General features: G+C 46.8%; 2 protein-coding genes across 9 annotated transcripts; both read left to right on the forward strand.

Annotated features, from left to right (window-relative positions):
* The first annotated feature begins 8,456 nt into the window (after positions 1 to 8,456).
* RPP14 (ribonuclease P/MRP subunit p14) lies at positions 8,457 to 20,584 on the forward strand. Of its 8 annotated transcripts, none has more exons than XM_050781190.1 (7): positions 8,461 to 8,985; positions 12,622 to 12,733; positions 12,847 to 12,944; positions 13,045 to 13,129; positions 19,019 to 19,095; positions 19,423 to 19,501; positions 19,945 to 20,584. In XM_050781190.1, the coding sequence occupies exons 3-7, from the start codon at positions 12,868 to 12,870 to the stop codon at positions 19,999 to 20,001; spliced, it is 375 nt and encodes a 124-aa protein (XP_050637147.1). In that variant the 5' UTR covers positions 8,461 to 8,985; positions 12,622 to 12,733; positions 12,847 to 12,867; the 3' UTR covers positions 20,002 to 20,584. The 8 variants fall into 8 exon arrangements, with proteins under 8 accessions (XP_050637145.1, XP_050637144.1, XP_050637147.1 ...); XM_050781189.1 differs by lacking the exon at positions 8,461 to 8,985 and adding an exon at positions 9,090 to 9,207; XM_050781191.1 differs by lacking the exon at positions 8,461 to 8,985 and adding an exon at positions 9,217 to 10,530.
* Positions 20,120 to 20,660, forward strand: HTD2 (hydroxyacyl-thioester dehydratase type 2). The gene has a single exon (XM_050781185.1). It carries the CDS (start codon positions 20,120 to 20,122, stop codon positions 20,624 to 20,626), a length of 507 nt encoding a protein of 168 aa, XP_050637142.1. The 3' UTR covers positions 20,627 to 20,660.
* Positions 20,661 to 21,424: the final 764 nt, after the last annotated feature.

Genomic DNA, 21,424 nt, shown 5'->3' on the forward strand with positions numbered 1-21,424 from the left:
ATGCTTTTACCTGTTCAGGCAGGAGCTCTCCCTCATAACTTACCAGTCCACCTGGGGCTCCATTGGCTCACCTGGACCAGGCCAGTGTGTGGCAGCCTTAGCTGTAGATTGCTGGGGCCACACCTCCTGGCTTGAGCCCCCATTGAAGAAGGTGACCCAGTTGTTCATTTATCATAGTTAAGGACTTCCAACTGCCCAGCCTCCTGCTGGACAGGAAACAGAACTCACCTGGATTCCGACATCATTCTGCTAAGGACATACCCAGGGACAGCTTGCCCTCTCCACTCCAGCCTCTTTAATAACCAGGACTAGAGTGTCATCTACTTCGGAAGGGCTCATTCACCTTGCTGATACCCTCTCCCCGCCCCCAATACTGTGGAAATGAGTGTTGTTTGTTCCCAACAATATTCGGCTTTGGGAGAAGTCTCGGCTCAGTCTCGTTGCCTCTCTGGGGTCTGGCATGGAAAGCAGTCAAGAGATGTGGCCTGGCCGGACACAGTGGCTCACGCCTGTAATCCCAGAATTTTGGGAAGCTGAGGCAGCTAGATCACCTGAGGTTAGGAGTTTAAGACCAGCCTGGCCAACATGGCAAAACCCCTTCTTTACTAAAAATACAAAAAATTTGCCAGGCATGGTGGTGCACATCTGTAGTCCCAGCTACTGGGGAGGCTGAGGCACAAGAATTGCTTGAACCCGGGAGGCGGAGGTTGCAGTGAGTCAAGATTGCGCCACTGCACTCCAACCTGGGCAGCACAGCAAGACTCTGTCTCAAGAAAAGAAAAGAAAAAAAGAAAGACAAGAAAAAGAAAAAAAATATGTGGCTGCTCCTAGCTGCCACTTCAGAAGCCAGCCCTGAGGCTCTGCGGGGGTCTGCCCAGGCATCTGTTAGAGGGATTGCTTACTGGCCAGGGGCTATACCTGCCTTCAAACAAATTTGGGGTCTAATATTTATAGATAAATGCTGCATTTAGGCCACCTTATTTACTTTCCAAGCCCTGGATATTGTTCTTAGGATCGTGGGTTGCTTAGGTAACTAACATTGTTCTAAAATGGTGGCTGTAGATTTTAACACGTGCAGGCCCCAGCCTTCTGCTTTGGAGGAGCTATCACCTTTCAGCTCTTCCAGCGTCACCTTTTTTTTTTTTTTTTTTTTTTTTTTTTTGAAGCGGAGTCTCGCTCTGTCGCCCAGACTGGAGTGCAGTGGTGTGATCTCGGCTCACTGCAAGCTCCGCCTCCCGGGTTCACGCCATTCTCCTGCCTCAGCCTCCCGAGTAGCTGGGACTACAAGCACCTGCCACCTCGCCCGGCTAATTTTTTGTATTTTTAGTAGAGATGGGGTTTCACCGTGTTAGCCAGGATGGTCTCCATCTCCTGACCTCGTGATCCGCCCACCTCGGCCTCCCAAAGTGCTGGGATTACAAGCATGAGCCACCGCACCTGGCCCAGCATCACCCTTTAACCACAGACTGGACCTTCTCATCAGCCTTTTCTCCCTCCCCAACCCCAAATTGGGTGCTGTTCTTACAATTTCTCCATTTCCTGAAAGGAGACAAAAAAGTAGAGGGTTTTTTTGGAGGGACGGGGCTGGTCACAGATAGGGCAGTGAAGATATCCTCAAATTACCTGCCAAGTGACAGTCCTGGGGCTGGCTCTTCTGGTGTCCCCAGCTGCCCCAGGGCTCTGGGGCCCAGTATTTGCTCCCTGGGGCTGGTACCAACCAGCGTGTGGACTTGGGGTTGCCTGTGCTGGCAGTGAGAGGAGAGTCTTGTGACCATCATCAGCCTAGTCTGGCAGAGGGAGAGGACAAGTGACTGCTCAGGTCTCCTTTCAGCAACAGGACAGTCCCTCTCTCTTGGCTCTTGGAGGAACCTTCCCTTCGTTGGTTTCTGGATCTCTGGTCTTTAAATCCTCAAGGCAATGAACAGGCATCTGAGGCCACACCAGGAGCTGCAGCAGGGGGTGGAAGAAGGAAGGGTTTGTAGGGGCAGTAAGAGGGTAACAATTCCAATGACCAAAGGCCAAAGCTGGCTGGGTTGGGGGCAGGTGACTTCCTGAAGGACAACTGGAAAGGTGGCTGCCAAGACAGCCCCTCCCCAAAGCTCTCAGGCCAGACGTGATTCGAATTCAGAAGCGTTCCAACCTGGAAAGGTATCACAGTGTGTATTCCATGTATCATGTGATGCCCTCTGCAGGGTCTGGGGCCATCACACATGATCAAATAAATGCATTCGTATTTCTGCAATGCAATGTATGTCTAGCCACAGTAAGTGGGACAAAAGCTGTAAGCCTCACCTTAGTTCAGATTAAGCATTGGCACTGGGTGAAGATATTTGGTTTCCAGATTCTCTTTTTTTTTTTTTAGGATTGCAGATAAGGGATGGGAGCCTGCTTTCCAGGTCCGGCTCTCCTGCCTTAGGGGTGGGCTGAGGAAGCATTTTTTTCTTCCAACGTGGAAGAAGCAGCATACAGATAGGTCCACAGCTCCCTCTTGTGCCTAACTATGTAAGTAACAGGTCCTGATTTTTATTTAATAATTATTAGTGTTACCAAAATGATGCTCTGTTGCTTTAAAAGAAATCAAACAAAAAGATTGCTTAAAAAAGGAGAGTCTCCTACACCCTCTACATAGCCCCACCCTTCCCCCATCAGTCAGTCCATTGGGGTTCCTGTGCATTTGCACACATACATACAGGTAAGCAGTGTAAAACTGGTTGGTTTTGTGGATTATTTTTTTTTAAATAACACAAATGGGGTGATGCTAGACATTACTGTTACCCACTCCTCCTCCTGCTATTTTCCCTGGAGCTCTTCTAGGTCCAAACCCACAGAGCCCCAGGTTCCTATAACAGGGATGCAGAGTGCTCCAGAGAAAGCCGGGTGCAAATCTCTTTGTAAGGACCTCTTTGAACCCCCGGGAGAGGAGCTCTGAATTTGAAGAAAGGATTTAAGGCCCCTCCAGAAACAGGCTGCTTCATTACATGAGTGGTTATCCCCTCTCCCAAAATCTCCCTTCCTGGGGCCCTGGAGCCATTTTTTAGGAGAGAGGTTTCTAAGATCACTTCCAAGGAAAGTTTCCTCCATCATTTAAATATAGTTCAGAAATGCTGGGTGAGACCAAGTCAAAAAGCATGGCTCCAGCTATAACCCGCAGACAAGCAGGGGAATGACTGAAGGAGAAAAGATGTCCTCCAGTAGCTGCTGGCAGAGGGGTGGGTGCTGGGGCAGGGCCAGGCTGTCTCGCTGTTCCCTGGGTGATGGGGGTGGTTTTGATGGTCTAGGAAAGGGCTTCTAGTCTTCTTTTACCATTGTCTGGTGCACTGCCCCCAGTGTTCCTGCCCGAAAGGGGTGTACTTATGTCCTTCCCAGGTCTCCTTTACTGACTCCCGCATCCACCCCAACCTGCTGGGTTGGCTGCCGTGTTGAGCTACCCTCAGATGACTGGAGATGCCTGCAAGGCTATACCTGTTCTCCTCTCACGTCCAAGTGTTGCCAGATAAAATACGGTTTGCCCAGTTAAATGTTAATTTCAGATAAACAACAAATACATTTTTAGTATAAAGATGTCCCACTCATTATTTATCTGAAACTCGAATTTAACTGGGCATTCTGTATTTTTGCTTGTTTTTGCAGAGGAAAAAAAAAAAAGAAAGAAAAAACAGAGAGATGTGGCCCACAGCTCCCTCTTGTGCCTAACTATGTAAGTAGCAGGTCCTGATTTTTTATTTAATAATTAGTGTTACCAAAATGATGCTGTCACTTTAAAAGAAATCAAACAGTCGGGTGCAGTGGCTCACACCTAATCCCAGCACTTTGGAGGCTGAGGCAGGTGGATCACCTGAGGTCAGGAGTTCGAGACCAGCCTGGCCAACATGGTGAAACCCTGTCTCTACCGAAAATGCAAAATTAGGCCAGGCGCAGTGGCTCACGCCTGTAATCCCAAAATTTTGGGAGGCCGAGGCAGACAGATCATCTGAGGTTGGGAGTTCAAGACCAGCCTGACCAACATGGAGAAACCCTGTCTCTACTAAAAATACAAAATCAGCTACGCATGGTGGCACATGCATGTAATCCCAGCTACTCTGGAGGCTGAGGCGGGAGAATTACTTGAACCCAGGAGGTGGAGGTAGAAGTGAGCAGAGATCGGGCCATTGCACTCCAGTCTGGGCAAGAAGAGCGAAATTCTGACTCAGAACAAAACAAAACAAACAAATTAGCCGGGTGCAGTGGTGCATGCCTGTAATCCCAGTTACTTGGGAGGCTGAAGCAGGAGAATCGCTTGAACCTGGGAGGCGGAGGTTGCAGTGAGCCGAGATCGCACCATTGCACTCCAGCCTGGGCAACAAGAACGAAATTCTGTCTCAAAAAAAAAAAAATCAAACAAAAAGATTGCTTAAAAAATGAGTCTCCTACACCCTCTGCACAGCCCCACCCTTCCCCTATCAGTCAGTCCACTGGGATTTCTGTGCATTTGCACACACACAAACGGGTAAGAACTCCTGGGCTCAAGCAATCCTCCTGCCTCAGCCTCCAAAAGCACTGTGATTACAGACATGAGCCACTGTGCCTGGCCTATCCTCTATTTTTATTTGCTAAATCTGGCAACCCTATAGGTGGCGGCCAATGACAGGAGGAATGTGAAGGCTTGGCCCCCTTGCCTCAAAGCCTGGAAGCTTCCTTAGTATCATTTATGCTCCAGGACTCCCCATGGGATCCAGCTGAGGCTAGACTCAGCAGAATCTGTTACCAAAACACCAGCAGTTGCGTCTAGGTCCTGCCGCTCACCAAAGAGAAAGCTAATCACTGAAACAATGAATATTGCCAGGGAAGAAGGCTTTCCTTGGGTGCTGCTGCTGTGGACATGGGAGATCAGTCTCAAATCCATCTCCCTGACTGACTAAAATTAGGAGATTATACAGCGGAAATATAACTACATGCAGGAAAACAGGAATCAGGGAAGGATAAGGAAGGGGAGTTAGTCAACAGAAAGCAGGTCGTGGGAGACAGGCAATCGTGAAGGATGAAGGGTCTGGACTCATCCAAATGCAGTGATCTGGTGAGTTTCAGCTCCTTGATACTATCTGGGATGACTCATGGTTGGTTTACTGAGAAAGGAACTCAGATAAGACAAATGTAACTTTCTCAAATTTTAAGACTGAGAAGGTCAGTTTCACAGAGTGAAACCCTATCTCCAAAAAAAAAGAAAAAAAGACTGAGGCAGCCTTGTGTGTTTTGATCTGGAGCAATTTTAGACATGTTGTCAAGAGGGAAAAGCCTATCATATTTTTCAGGGGACACTTAAGAAACTCATACTAGGCCGGGCGCGGTGACTCAAGCCTGTAATCCCAGCACTTTGGGAGGCCGAGGCGGGCGGATCACGAGGTCAGGAGATCGAGACCATCCTGGCTAACACGGTGAAACCCCGTCTCTACTAAAAATACAAAAAGAAATTAGCCGGGCGTGGTGGCAGGCACCTGTAGTCCCAGCTACTCCGGAGGCTGAGGCAGGAGAATGGCGTGAACCCGGGAGGCGGAGCTTGCAGTGAGCCGAGATCGCGCCACTGCACTCCAGTCTGGGTGACAGAGCGAGACTCCGTCTCAAAAAAAAAAAAAAAAGAAACTGACACTAGTGGTTGCTCCTGGAGAGGGGAGAGGCTGACAGGGGAAGAGGTGGAAGTCACTTTTTAATATTTATCCCTTTATGTCATTTGAAATGTATGCTGTAAGCCTACAGTACCTATTCAAAAAATAAAATTTAGTCACGGCGAGGCGGCTCACACCTGTAATCCCAGCATTTTGGGGAGGCCAACACAGAAGGATCGCTTGAGTCTAGGAGATCAAGACCAGCCTGAGGACATGGTGACACCCTGTTTCTATAGAAACATTAAAAATTAGCTGGGCATGGTGGCATGTACTTGTAGTCTCAGTTACTTGGGAGGCTGGGGTGGGAAGATTGGCTGAGCCTGGGAGGTTGAGGCTGCAGTGACCCATTATCACATTATTGTACTACAGTCTGGGTGACAGTGACACACTGTCCAAAAAAATTTTTTTTATATAAAATTTAGTTGAAAAACAAAGGTTTTTTTTGGTTTTGTTTTTTTGTTTTGTTTTGAGACAGAGTCTCACTCTGTCATCTCAGCTGGATTGCAGTGGCATGATCTCAGCTCACTGCAGCCTCTGCCTCCTGGGCTCAAGCAATTCTTCTGCCTCAGCCTCCTGAGTAGGGTGCATACCACCACACCCAGCTAATTTTTGTATTTTTAATAGAGACAGGGTTTTGCCACGTTGGCCAGGCTGGTCTTGAACTCCTGACCTCAGGTGTTCCGCTTGCCTCGGCCTCCTAAAGTGCTGGATTACAGGCCTGAGTCACCACACAAAAAAACAAAAGGTTTTTGTCTTTATCATTCAAAGGTGTCTCTTTTATCCTCCACTCTGAATTAATAAGACAGCATGAGAGAATTCAGGCAACTGGGAAGACACTGCATTTTCAGCATTTGTTGCAGCCGGGTGATAATTATCTATTGTTCCTTGAAGTTCAAAATGCAGGAACTGCTCTGGTTTTCCTGGGCTGCCTGGCAGGATACGTTTGCCAGGCAGCTGGCTTACAGGAACCCTCTCATATTACTGAGGGTTTCCTGGGGTGCCAGACACTTTATACCATCAACTCTTTTTCCCTCAACTCTGTGAGGTAGCTGCTAATAATCTCTCCATGTGACAGATGAGGGAGGTAGGTAAGTGGCAGAGGATGAATTTGAAGCAAGTTCTGGCGGCTTCTGAAATCAAGCTGCTTTGAGAAAGAAAATGCCAGGTTCTGTGGGGTCTGTGTTTGCTTTCTCCACCTCTTCCCACATCTGGAACAAGCCCTGTCTCCTCTGAAGGAAGAAGAAAGTAGGAACCACAGAACTGGAGAGCATGGCCAAGGTCAAGGACTGAAGCTGCTGGAAACAACACAGTGGGATTTTGAGAAAAGAATTGAGGAAGGCGATCCCCGCTGACTCAACTGTCCTGTGCAAGGCAACCCTTTGCCCCCCAACCCAAGCAAAACCAGCCTATCCATTTATGAACAAATGCCTTCAGTAAATAGATGTTAGGTCACCATTGGGTACCAGGAACTGGGATGCAGTGGTGAGCAACACAGACAAGGCTCCATCCTTTTGGGGCTTACACTAAAGCTTTCCTTCCCACTGCAGCCCCTCAATTGGTGGTAATACAGTGCAGTGTGTAGAGCACTGGCTAGAATCAGACAGCCCATGCCACTGCTAACTGTGATCTTGAGCAAATAACTTAGCCTCTCTGTGCCTCAGTTTCTTTTTCTGTTGCCAGGCTGGAGTGCAGTGGTGTGATCTCGGCTTACCGCAACCTCTGCCTCCCAGGTTCAAGCCATTTTCCTGCTTCAGCCTTCTGAGTAACTGGGATTACAGGTGTGCACCACCGTGCCCGGCTAATTTTTGTATTTTTAGTAGAGATGGGGGTCTCACCATGTTGGCCAGGCTGGTCTTGAACTCCTGGCCTCAAGTGATCTGCCCACCTCGGCCTCCCAAAGTGCCGGAATTACAGGCATGAGCCACTGCCAGGCCTGCGCCTCAGTTTCTACCTCTGAAATGTAATGATCATAGTAATAGCCATCTCAGGATTGTGTGAGGGTTCCATGAGACAACATATGTAAAATATTTTGCATAGTGCCTAGCACAAAGTCTTTACTTTGTGGGTCTTTTCAGGACGGCCTAGGTAGAACACATACCATGTGCTGGGAGTCACAAGGGACACTGAGAGTGGGTACTATCTTTGGGGAGTGCTTGACATAGGAGATATTGAGGAGAGGAGATGCTAGATATAAATTTGTAGGCTGGGCATGGTGGCTCACGTCTGTAATCCCAGCACTTTTGCAAGGCAAGGTGGGTGGACTGCCTGAGGTCAGGAGTTTGAGACCTGCTTGGCCAACATGGCGAAACCCCGTCTCTACTAAAAATACAAAAATTAGGCCAGGCTTGGTGGCTCACGCCTGTAATCCCAACACTTTGGGAGGCCGAGGTGGGCGGATCACGAGGTCCAAGAGATCAAGACCATCCTGGCTAACATGGTGAAACCTCGTCTCTACTAAAAATACAAAAATTAGCTGGGCATGGTGGTGTATGCCTGTAGTCCCAGCTACTTGGGAGGCTGAGGCAGAAGAATCACTTGAAGGGAGGCGGAGGTTGCAGTGAGCCGAGATCGCGCCACTGCACTCCAGCCTGGCGACAGAGCAAGACTCCATCTCAATAAATAAATAAATTATAATATAATAAAAAAAATTCTGTAGAATGACTCGGGCGCAGTTCCTCACGTCTGTAATCCAGCACTTTGGGAGGCCAAAGTGGGCAGATCACTTGAGGCCAGGAGTTTGAGACCAGCCTGGCCAACATGGTGAAACCCCGTCTCTACTAAAAATACAAAAATTAGCCAGGCATGGTGGAGCATACCTGTAGTCCCAGCTACTCAGGAGGCTGAGGTGGAAGAATCGCTTGAGTCCTAGAGGTGGAGGTTGCAGTGAGCCAGATTGCGCCAATGCACTCCAGCCTGGGCGACAGAGTGAAACTGTCTCAAAAAAAAACAAAAAAACAAAAAAAAAAATTGTTGAATGAATGAATGCATTAAGAAATGGATAACTATGAAGCACCGTCCAAGGCGGAATAAATACGCCTTATAAATCGCACCCTTAGCAAATTGCACATACGGCTTTTCCGGAGTGGACACCAGAGGGCGCTGAGCTCGGCCACTCTCAGCTCCGGATCAGGATTCGCGCCTGGGTCCTTAAGAAGACGCTGCGCGGTGACGTCATATCCGCCTGGGCGTCACGCTTCGTGGGGCGGGACGAGGAGAAGCCAAACGTAAAGACACCAGGAGTTTCTCGGCCGCAGGTCTGGCTGCTGCCGGGGAGCTCCAAGCCTTGGCGGGTTCTTGCAGCGAATAGCAGTCTGGGCAGGCGTCAGGCTAGTCCGACGGAGAGTGGGTAGGTGGAAGCTCTCCAAAGAGCGGTGGTGGTTCGGGAGCCGTCTTAGTTGGCCGCGCCCCGGGCGCATGCGCGGGGCGGGCGGCGCGGTTTGGGCCGCTAGTCCGTTCCGGCCCGGGGCGCTGCGTGCCTCCGTACGGCGCCGCGCAGGGTCTCGGCCGCAGAGGCGCAGGCGAGACTTCGGAACCGTGTCATGAGCGCGCTCCGTGCGCCCGGCGCGAGGTGAGCGCTAAATGGTGGTTGTTGAAAAATACTGAAAGCCACCCAAGTTCTCAACAGTAGGGAAGTTGAGCTTTTAAAAGTGATTGATTTAGTCCAAAAACTGGACGTTGCATGTCCACTGTACACGACACAGTGTTTTAGGGCCTTGGGAAACAGCAGTGAACAAGATAGCAAGATTCTTGGAGTGGACTTTCTGTTGGGATGTGGGGCGAGTACAGATAAAGATAAACGAGTTACATAATAGTCATAGAAAAAGGCAAATGCTACGAAAAAGAAAGCAGGGACGGGGCATGGGGGTGGGGTGCGGTGTTAGCCGAGAAGGGCACTGGGCCAAACCGATTGAGATTTGAGTTAAGCCAAGAAGGATGCAAGGGTGTGAGCCCGGTGGCTGCCTGGAGGAAGAGGTTTCCCAGCATGGGGAAAAGCTAGAGCCGAGGCCCAGGGGTGGGAGCGAGACTGGCGCGTGCGAAAGAACTAGGCTAGGCCTGTATGGTGGCGGGGATTGAGCGGAGGGAGAATGGCAGGACAAGAGGTCAGAGGTGTTGGCGGGGGGCAGCCCTGCGGAACCTCCAGGCAGAGCCTTGCAGGCTGTTCTAAGGACTTTGGCCTTACTCTGGATAAAACGGGAACCATAGCAAGGTTTTGAGCAGAGGAATGATGTAGTTTGAGTAGATGTTAATGGACTCACGGGCCACCGTAGAGTTGGAGAAGCGGGGGAGTAGGGGGAATCAAAGATTTATTACTAATAGGTCAGATTAGGAGCATCCCTGTGCAGCCACTAAAAAAGGCTGACTTTAGCCCCGGCGCAGTGGCTCATGCCTGTAATCCCAGTACTTTGAGGGGGCCGAGGTCGGCGGATCACTTGACGCCAGGAGTTGGAGACCAGCCTGGGCCAATATGGCAAAACCCCATTTGTACTAAAAATGCAAAAGTTAGCCGGGCGTGATGACGTACGCCTGTAATCCCAGCTACTCGGAAGGCTGAGGCACAAGAATTGCTTCGGCCCGAAGCATTCCAGCCTGGGCGACAGAGTGAGACACTATCTCAAAACAACAAGACTTTAAAGATGATAGTGACAGTGACTTCGTGAGCCCACATCTGTGGAGAGCCTGGTGAATATATTTAATACCAGTCTATATACAAAATAATTTCCCAGTCATCCTCTCCTTTAATCTCAGAACAGCCTGCAGAGGGCAGTGCTGTCATTTGTAAGTTTTTTTTTTTAATTGCAGAAAATACGTGACATAAAATTTATCGTAAGTGGCATTGAATACATTCACAACGCTGTGCAGCCGTCACCACTGTCCATCTCGTGGACGTTGTGTAAGTCTTCGTTTTACTGGCATCTAAGCCCTGGGCGTAATTTCACTCCCCTACTTTAGGCAGCCAGCTCCATCAAGGCAGTAACACTAAAAAACATTTATGCGCCAAGCAATGAAAGAAACAGATGAGGTTTCTTGTTTGCCCTGCCCTTGTAGTTAGGGGAGACTCTGGTGACTGGGAAAGAAGCATCAGGTTTGCCGCTGTCCTGAAACCAAGGATTCTTTTGAATATATAGGCTTACCACTATCACTTTTCCCTCATTTGAATACCTACTTTGTGTCATAGTATTACAGTATTTTTTGTTTGTTTTGGAGACAGGGTGATGCTCTGTCACCCAGGCTGGAGTGCAGTGGTACAATCACAGTGCACTGTATCCTTAACCTCCCAAACTCAAACTATCCTCCCACCTCAGCCCCTGGAGTAGCTGGAACTACAGGCACACACTACCATGCCTGGCTAATTTAAATTTTTTTGTTTGTTTGTTTATTTTTAAGAGACAGGGTCTCACTATGTTTCCCAGGCTGGTCTCAAACTCCTGGCCTCCCAAACTGTTGAGATTACAGGCATGAGTACCACACCAGGTCCCAAAGTATTAATGTTTGTTGAATGGATTGGTAGATGTAGCTCCTTGACCCTGACTTCTTTTCTCCAGAGGTCACCATCTGGGAGTGGTTGAAATTGGGTCTAACTCAGAGTGGTTTTGGAAATGCTGGTCTGTAGCTCTGTGACCTTGGATAAGTCTCTTTCCTTGATTGGGCCTCAGTTTCCTGGTCCCTGCAGTGGGGGATCCATATATTAAACAAATAGACAATGTTAAGAGATTGCATAACTTGGGGACTTAATTTAGAGCAGGGTGTCAGAGAAGACCTCCATGAAGAGGTGACATTTAAACTGAAAGTTGAAGGATGAATAGGACCTGTCCAGGGGAGAGCAAGGTTGGTAGGGAGCCAAGGAAAGGAACTGTCTGCAGAGAGATGAGCATGTTCTACGTTGTTGAAAGTTCAGACCTTTTAGAAGCTGCATCGAGTGCCCATTCCAGGAATCCCTCTTCTCAACCCCTGTGCTGTTTAAGCTCAGTCATTCACAGACAGTCTTGCACAGACCTGGCTTTCAGATTGAGAGCAGGCAGACCCAGGATGGGAGAAGATGGCAGAACGACCACCCCTCATTCTTCTCTTTGTGTTCTGTGTTGACTGAGAGTAAACAAGAGGATCTTCATGTTTACTCTTCAAATCTTAAGATTTTACTCCTTTATGCCTTTTTCTTTGGATAAAGAGGCATCATAACTGGTCTTGAGCGAGCTCGGAGTGGTTGGAATCTCTGGGTACCCTTGGGCAGATGTTACCTACGTATACTAAACCTCTGTGTCATCTTCTCAAAAATGAGAATAATAATATCGCTTACCTCAGGAGCATTTTGAAGACAAGCTAAGGCATGTCAAATGTTTAGCACAGAGCTGGGTGCTCATAAGGAAAATTGTTAGCCAAAATTATGTTTTAAGTAAGAGTATAGTAATTTGGCATATACAGAATATAGAAACTTCTTTTGTCTTCATATTGGTAACCTTAGTTTGACCAGAATTAGATGAGTTACTGTGCCCAGAAGTCTTTTAAAAACCAAACAGGTGGCTGGGCATGGTGGCTCACGCCTGTAATCCCGGCACTTTGGGAGGCCAAGGCGGGTGTATCACAAGGTTAGGAGTTCAAGACCAGCCTGACCAGTATGGTGAAACCTCATCTCTACTAAAAATACAAAAAAGTTAGCCAGGCATGGTGGCACATGCCTGTAATCGCAGCTACTAGGGAGGCTAAGGCAGGAGAATTGCTTGAACCCGGGAGGCAGAGTTTGCAGTGAGCCAAGATTGCACCACTGCACTCCTGCCTGGGTGACCAAGCGAGACTCCTCCAAAACAAAAAACAAAAACAACAGGAAGGCCGGACCTGATGGTCACATTTGTAATGCCAGCACTTTGGGAGGCTGAGGTGGGCAAATTGCTTGAGCCCAGGAGTTTGAAACTAGCCTGGGCAACATGGTGAAACCCTGTCTCTACAAAAATACAAAAATTTGCTGGATGTGGTGGCATGTGCCTAGAGTCCCAGCTACTCAGGAGGCTGAGGCAGGAGGATCACCTGAGCCTGGAGAGCCTGAGGTGGAAGCTACAATGAACTGTGATTGCACCACTGCACTTCAGCCTAGATGACAGGTGAGACCCTGCCTTCAAACAAACAAAAATAACCCAAATAGGCCAAATTCTCATGAAAACTGTGAAAAATAGCATGTGCATTGGTCATTTCTAGCCCTCTTGACTTACTGTAGGTGTGATCAGCACTGGAGAAGATGCCTGCCCCTGCTGCCACATATGAAAGAGTAGTTTACAAAAACCCTTCTGAGTACCACTACATGAAAGTCTGCCTGTAAGTTTAGTTTCCTAAGTTCTATTTTAGATTACTTTTCTAACATCAATCTGAACAGAATGAAATTTAATATGATGTCTTTTTTTTCATGTTTTTTTAGAGAATTTCAAGATTGTGGAGTTGGACTGAATGCTGCACAGTTCAAACAGCTGCTTATTTCGGCCGTGAAGGACCTGTTTGGGGAGGTATGGAATCACTTGGTAGAGTGAACATTCCAAAGATCTTTGTAAGAAATACAGGAGGAGGCTGGGCGCAGTGGCTCACGCCTGTAATCCCAGCAGTTTGGAGGCCTATAATCCCAGCAGTTTGATCACGAGGTCAAGAGTTCGAGACCATCCTGGCCAACATGGTGAAACCCCATCTCTACTAAAAATACAAAAATAAGCCGGGTGTGGTGGCACATGCCTGTAATCCCAGCTACTTGGGAGGCTGAGTCAGGAGAATCGTTTGAACCTGGGAGGCAGAGGTTGCAGTTAGCTGAGATCGCCCCACTGCACTCCAGCCTGGCGACAGAGCGAGACTCTTTGTCTCAAAAAAAAGAAAGAAATACGGAAAGAATGCTTTTCAAACATTAAAAATAAATTTTTTTTAATTATACAACTCTGTATTTTTAAATGTTTTATTCATGTATTGTAATAAACACATTTGTATTCCTTTTTTTCCTCCTTCATCGTCTCTACCCTGCTACCTTTCCCAGCCTCTGGTAATCACCAATCTACTTTCTATCCTCATGAGATCTACCTTTTTTTTTTTTTTTTTTTTTTTGAGATGGAGTCTTGCTCTGTTGCCCAGGCTGGAGTGCAGTGGCACATTCTCGGCTCACTGCAGCCTCTGCCTCCCAGGTTCAAGGGATTTTCCTGCCTTAGCCTCCCCGCAGTAGCTGAGATTACAGGCATATGCTACCATGCCCAGCTAATTTTTATATTTTTTCCAGAGACAGGGTTTCGCCGTGTTGGCCAGGCGGGTCTCGAACTCCTGACCTCAGGTGATCCACCCGCCTCAGGCTCCCAAAGTGCTGGGATTACAGGCGTGAGCCACTGCACCTGGCAAGATCTGCCTTTTTAGCTCTCACGTATGAGAACATGCAACAGTTGTCTTTCTGTGCCTGGCTTACTTCACTTAACAAAATGGCCTCCAGTTCTATTCATGGTGCTACAAATGACAGAATTTCATTTTTTTTTTTTTTATGGCTGAGTAATATTCCATTGTAATACATACCACTTTTTTTTTTATCCATTGATGGACGCTTAAGTTCTATATTTTGGCTATTGGGAATAGTACTGCAATAAATGTGAGAGTGCATATGTCTTTTTTTTTTTTTTCTCCCGCCTTGGCCTCCCAAAGTGCTGGGATTACAACATGAGCCACTACACCCAGCTACACCCAGTCTTTTTGAATTGATTTCCTTTCCCTTGGATTGCTGCTTAGTAGTAGACTTGCTGGATTAAATGGTATTCTATTTTTAGAATTCTATTTTGTTTTTGTTTTTGTTTTTGAGATGAAGTCTTGTTGTGATGCCCAGGGTGGAGTGCAGTGGCATGCTCATGGCTCACTACAGCCTCAACCGCCCAAGCTCAAGTGATTCTCCCACCCTAGAATCCCTAGTAGCTGGAACCACAGGTATATGTACCACCAAGCCAATTTTTTTACTTGTAGAGACAAAGTCTCACTATGTTGCCCAGGCTCCTGGACTCAAGCAGTCCTCTTGCCTTGGCCTCCCAAAGTTCTGGGATTATAAACATGAGCCACTGCACCTGACCTATTTTTAGTTTTTTGGGAAACCTCCATGCTGTTCTCCATAGTGGTTGTACAGTTACATTCCTCCCAGTAGTGTATGAGGGTTCCCCTAGAGATTACTTTATTTATTTATTTTTTTGAGACGGAGTCTTGCTTTGTCGCCCAGGCTGGAGCGCAGTGGCACAACCTCCGCCCGCCCGGATTCAAGCGATTCTCCTGCCTCAACGTCCCGAGTAGCTGGGACTACAGGCACCTGCCACTATGCCCAGCTAATTTTTGTATTCCCCTAGAGATTATTTTAAAACTGTGTTTGAAATTGCAGAAGTAAACTTTCAGAGGTGATGAATTTTGTTTGGTTTATTCTAATATGCCTTCTGTTTTACAAGGAACACGGTAGACAATTGTTTGTTGTAGTACAGTGCTACTCAAAGTGTGGCCTAGACTGGCAACCTGCAAACTCTTTGCCCATCTTGAAGAGATAAGGAATTTGCAGCAGAACCAGTGCACTACCACTTTTAATGAGAAAGTCTCCTTATGGGCCAGGCTCAGTGGCTCACTCCTGTAATCCCAGCTCTTGGGGAGGCTGAAGCGAGTGGATCACGTAAGGTCAGGAGTTTGAGACTAGCCTGGAAAACATGGTGAAACCCTGTCTTTACTAAAAATGCAAAAATTAGCTGGGCGTGGTGGCACATACCTGTAGTCCTAGCTATTTGGAAGGCTGATGGAGGAGAATTGCTTGAACCTGGGAGGCGGAGGTTGCAGTGAGCCCAGATCACGCCACTGCATTCCAGCCTGGGCAACAGAGCAATACTCTGTCTCAAAAAAAAAAAAAAACCTCTTTATGAAAAAAAGATGAACTGGCCGGGCGCGGTGGCTCAAGCCTGTAATCCCAGCACTTTGGGAGGCCGAGGCGGGTGGATCACGAGGTCAGGAGATCGAGACTATCCTGGCTAACATGGTGAAACCCCGTCTCTACTAAAAATACAAAAAACTAGCCGGGCGTGGTGGCGGGCGCCTGTAGTCTCAGCTACTTGGGAGGCTGAGGCGGGAGAATGGCGTGAACCCGGGAGGCAGAGCTTGCAGTGAGCCGAGATCACGCCACTGCACCCCAGCCTGGGAGACACAGCGAGACTCCGTCTCAAAAAAAAAAAAAAAAAAAAAAAGAAAGAAAAAAAGATGAACTGAACTAAACACGGTGATTAATGATACTATTGGTTTACATTCTGATTCAACTCCTTATTTTGTCATAGACCAACACTTTAAGCAGATTTGAGAAAAGAAGTAGAGAAGTAGAGTTTTAGAAGTTGAGAAAATGGCCGGGTGCAGTGGCTCAAGCCTGTAATCCCAGCACTTTGGGAGACCGAGACGGGCAGATCACGAGGTCAGGAGATCGAGACCATCCTGGCTAACACGGTGAAACCCCGTCTCTACTAAAAAAAATACAAAAAACTAGCCGGGTGTGGTGGCGGGTGCCTGTAGTCCCAGCTACTCGGGAGGCTGAGGCGGGAGAATGGCGTAAACCCGGGAGGTGGAGCTTGCAGTGAGCTGAGATCCGGCCACTGCACTCCAGCCTGGGCGACAGAGTGAGACTCCGTCTCAAAAAAAAAAAAAAAAAAAAAAAAAAGGTGAGAGAAGACAGGATGCTCAGGAAATTATTTTCTGATTCATATAGTCTGTCAAATCAAAATATGCTAAGTACCTCATCAAAATGTAAAGCCTCTGCAAAAGACTCTTCAAGAGGATGAAAAGGCCAGGCGCGGTGGCTCACAGCTATAATCCCACCACTTCCAGAGGCCAAGTGGATGGATCAGTTGAGCCCAGGAGCTCCAGACCAGCCTGGGTATCTGGTGAAACCCCGTCTCTACAAAAAAAATTTGAAAAATTGAGCCAGGTGTGGTGGTGTGCACCTATAGTCCCAACTAGTCAAGAGACTAGGGGCCGGGCGCGGTGGCTCACGCCTGTAATCCCAGCACTTTGGGAGGCCGAGGCGGGCGGATCACAAGGTCAGGAGATCGAGACCACGGTGAAACCCCGTCTCTACTAAAAATACAAAAAATTAGCCGGGCGCGGTTGTGGGCGCCTGTAGTCCCAGCTACTCGGGAGGCTGAGGCAGGAGAATGGCGTGAACCCGGGAGGCGGAGCTTGCAGTGAGCTGAGATCCGGCCACTGCACTCCAGCCTGGGCGACAGAGTGAGACTCCGTCTCAAAAAAAAAAAAAAAAAAAAAAAAAGAGACTAGGGTGGGAGGATTGCTTGAGCCCAAGAGCTCAAGGTTGCAGTGAGTGGTGATCACACCACCATGGCTGGGGGTGGGGATGGGAAAGGATGAAAAGATGCATTACATACTAGGGGAAAATATTTGTAAACCACGTATCCAACAAAGGACTATAGTGTTTAGAATATATAAATAACATTTGGCCTGATGCAGTGGCTCATGCCCGTAATCCCAACACTTTGGGAGACCAAGGCAGGAAGATTTCTTGAGGTCAGGAGTTCGAGGCTGTAGTGAACTATGATTGCACCACTGCATGCAGCCTGGGCAACAGAACAAGACCCTGTCTCAATAATAATAACACGCAGGTGTGGTGGCTCACGCCTGTAATCCCAGCACTTTGGGAGGCTGAAGTGGGTTGATTGCCTGAGGTCAGGAGTTGGAGACCATCCTGGCCAACATGGCAAAACCCCGTCTATGCTAAAACTATAAAAACTAGCCAGGTGTGGTGGCACGTGCCTGTAACCCCAGCTACTCGGGAGACTAAGGCAGGAGAATCACTTGAACCTGGGAGGCAGAGGTTGCAGTGAGCCAAGATCACACCACTGCACTCCAGCCAGGGTGACAGAGCGAGATTCTTGTCTCAAGAAAATAATAGTAATAAAGAAGTATCAAAACTCATTTTTGATACTTTAACAAAACAAAACAGTAACAAAAACATTAACACATTTTACTAAATTAACAAAAACATTAACAGACATTTTACTAAAGAGAATGTATGGTTGGCAAAGAAGCACATGGAAAGGTGTTTAACATTAGCCATTAGGGAAATGCACATTAATGACACAATGAGATACCACTGTATACCTAGCAGAATGACTGAAATAAAAAATAACAACTTTAAATGCTAGCAAGAATGCGAAGAAACTGGATCACTCATACACTATAGTGAGTATGTAAAATAGTGCAGCCACTCTGGAACATAGTTTGACAGTGTCTTTTTTTTTTGGTAAAATTACATAGAGCCATACACAGGTATAAATATGAGTAGACATACAATTGGTAAAATCTGTGGGATTTTACATAGGGAAAATTACATGGAGCCACACACAGGTATAAATATGAGTAGATATACAGTTGGTAAAATCTGAATAACCTCTGGATTGTACCAATACCACTTTTCTAGTTTTACTACTGTAATGTAGTTATGCAAGATATTGACATTGCAGGAGGCTAGATGAAGAGTGCATGGAACCTCCCTGTACATTTTTTTTTAATTAATTTATTTATTTTTGAGACGAAGCTTTGCTCTTGTTGCCCAGGCTGGAGTGCAATGGCACGATCTTGCCTCACCGCAACCTCCGCCTCCCAGGTTCAAGCAATTCTCCTGCCTCAGCCTCCCAAGTAGCTGGGATTACAGGCATGCGCCACCACACCGGGCTAATTTTGTATTTTTAGTAAAAATGGGGTTTCTCCGTGTTGATCAGGCTGGTGTCAAACTCCCAACCTCAGGTGATCCGCCCCCCCTTGGCCTCCCAAAGTGCTGGGATTATAGGCATGAGCCACTGTGCCTGGCCAATCCCTGTACATTTCTTTGTGATCTCTTGTGAGTCTATAATTTTTCTAAATACAAAATTAAAGAAATATATATATATATGTCTGTGTGTACCTGTGTGTCAGGTAGAAAACCTCATTCCTGGGGTTTATATAGCTGCGAACAAACAGACATGGCCTCTGCCACATGGACTAATGTCTTGGTTCTTGTAGTAGGAAAACATGTTAGACAATTAGTGACAAGAATAAAGGGAATTATAAAAGAGAAGGTGTGGTGTCCTGTACAAGAAAGAACATAACAAGCTGACTTTGTCTCAACTTGAAGATCAGTCAAGGAACAATTTAAATGAAGACTCAAAGGATGAGGGACATCAGCCATATGCAGAGGTGTAGGCAGAACATGCTAGGCAGAGGGAGCTGTAAGTAAGTAGGCAACTAAAGCGCCAGCACCATTAAATAAAATACTGCTTTTGTGGAGGAGAAAAGCTGAAAACTCAATGGTTGTCAAAAGTTGATAAGCATTCAAGAATAATGGTGAGAATAGCCTGCTAATAGCATTATTCCACATTCAGGTTGATGCTGCCTTACCTTTGGACATCCTAACCTATGAAGAGAAGACCTTGTCGGCCATCTTGAGAATATGTAGCAGGTATGACAGAGAGTGGGACATTTATAGTATAACAGGGCAGAGAGAGACCAATGGAGAAATAGAGCAAAAATGCTGTCCTGAGAGTGAGAATTTTTTCGTTGTGAACTCTGAGCAGCTTTTGGGAATTTAAACTGGGATGAATATGAACATTCATCCACCAGAAACTTGTACTCTAGAGAGGGCAAAACTTAGGATTTGGTTACAGCTGTAGTTTCCCATTGATGGTTACAGTTGCAAAGTCAGAAGTGAATATTTTAGAAACCTTAGTTGAGGTTCATTGTGTTCTCTGTCTATGACACAGTGTGTATTTTCTTGATATTTCTGCAGTGGTCTTGTCAAATTGTGGAGCTCTTTGACCCTGTTAGGATCCTATAAAGGCAAAAAATGTGCTTTCCGGGTGATTCAGGTAAAGACTATTCCTTCACATATTCCAAACAAGATTGAGTGGTGGGTCGACTGCTTCTTAATATACTCAACTCATTTTTGTGCTTGCATAAATGTAATATGATTAAAATGATCTAAGTAGGGGAAAATAAAGGACTTGATTGTTTCCAAAAATGTGAGCCAGAGCACTTAGATTTTAAATTCTGTGGGAGATGTTTTGGGATAAAACTTGCAGTCCTGTGGTTAAGGCTTATTTTTCACTTAACGCTTAATGCCTTGTGTGTTATATATTGGTATGCTCTTTTTGAGCTGTGACTACTTGTCATTGAAGGCTTCCTCTCAGGATGCTCTGTAAAATGCTCCTGCATCAGTTTTGTTAATCCTATAAAACTGGCACATTTCCCCATTGCCCTGTGCTTCAGTGGAGTTTCTCCCGATGCTTTAACCTTTTTCTTTCTCTTGTAGGTTTCTCCATTTCTCCTTGCATTATCTGGTAATAGTAGGGAACTAGTATTGGATTGAATGAATAGTCTTCCATTTCGGAAACATTTCTCCACTCTCATATTTATTTTTTTGGTGCCTGCATGTTTGAAGACTGAAGCAGGCTAAAAGCTCTTGATGAAATTTGTGGGTGCTGAAGATGTTCCCACTAATTTCCAGCCATCGCTTTTGGTGGGGTGGGCTTCGGAGGACAGTCTGCCTGAACCTGCCAGTGCTGACCCTGCAGCACTTTCAGCATATGCACATCAAAGTTGGAGACCGCGCTGAACTTAGGAGGGCCTTCACACAGACAGATGTGGCTACCTTCTCAGAATTAACGGGGGATGTCAATCCTTTGCATTTAAATGAAGACTTTGCAAAACACACCAAGTTTGGAAATACAATTGTACATGGAGTTTTGATCAACGGACTTATCTCAGCTCTCCTGGGAACTAAAATGCCAGGGCCAGGTTGTGTATTTCTTTCCCAGGAAATTAGCTTTCCAGCCCCTTTATATATTGGAGAAGTTGTTTTAGCTTCTGCAGAAGTGAAAAAGCTGAAGCGGTTCATTGCTATTATTGCAGTGTCATGTTCTGTAATAGAAAGTAAAAAGACTGTTATGGAAGGCTGGGTTAAAGTTATGGTTCCAGAAGCTCCCAAATCCTGAAATATGTGTTTAAAGATGTAACCTCAAACACCAATGCTGTAGTTAAAGAGCCTCTGGGGAAATGGATTGCTGCTTTTCACCAAAGAATGGTTGATAGGCCCAGAAGTCCATCTTAGTTAGGGGAAGGGAGCAGGTATAGGGTTGTTCAAATGCCCACTTTCCGGTTTGGCCTTATGCTTCATGCAGACTTGAGTGTATGCAGGATTTTCATTATCTGCCTGGCTTTTTTGTTTTTTGCTTTTTAATTCAAGAAGTGGGCTGGGCCCGGTGGCTCATGCCTATAATCCTGGCACTTTGGGAGGCTGCGGCAGGTGGACCACTTGAGGTCAGGAGTCCAAGACCAGCCTGGCCAACATGGTAAAACCCCATCACTACCAAAAAAAAAAAATACAACTATCTGTGCTTGGTGACTTGGCCCTGTAGACCCAGCTGCTCAAGAGGCTGAGGTGGGAGAATTGCTTGGACCTGAGAGCTGGAGGTTATGGTGAGACTGAGATCGTACCACTGCACTGTAGTCTGGGTGACAGTGAGACCCTGTCTCAAAAAAGAAAAAAGTATTGGGAAGGTTATTTGAAGACTCTACTTTTAAATCAGGCATGGCGGCTCACGCCTGTAATCCCGGCATTTTGGGAGGTTGAGGCAGGCGAATCACTTGAGGTCATGAGTTCAAGACCAGCCTGGCCAACATGTAAAACCCCATCTGTACTAAAAATACAAAAACAAACTGGGTGTGGTGGCGGGCACCTGTAATCCCAGCTACTTGGGAGGCTGAAGCAGGAGAATCGCTTGAATGGTTGC

This window comes from Macaca thibetana, chromosome 2 (assembly GCF_024542745.1).
Source record: "Macaca thibetana thibetana isolate TM-01 chromosome 2, ASM2454274v1, whole genome shotgun sequence".
NCBI lineage: Eukaryota > Metazoa > Chordata > Mammalia > Primates > Cercopithecidae > Macaca > Macaca thibetana.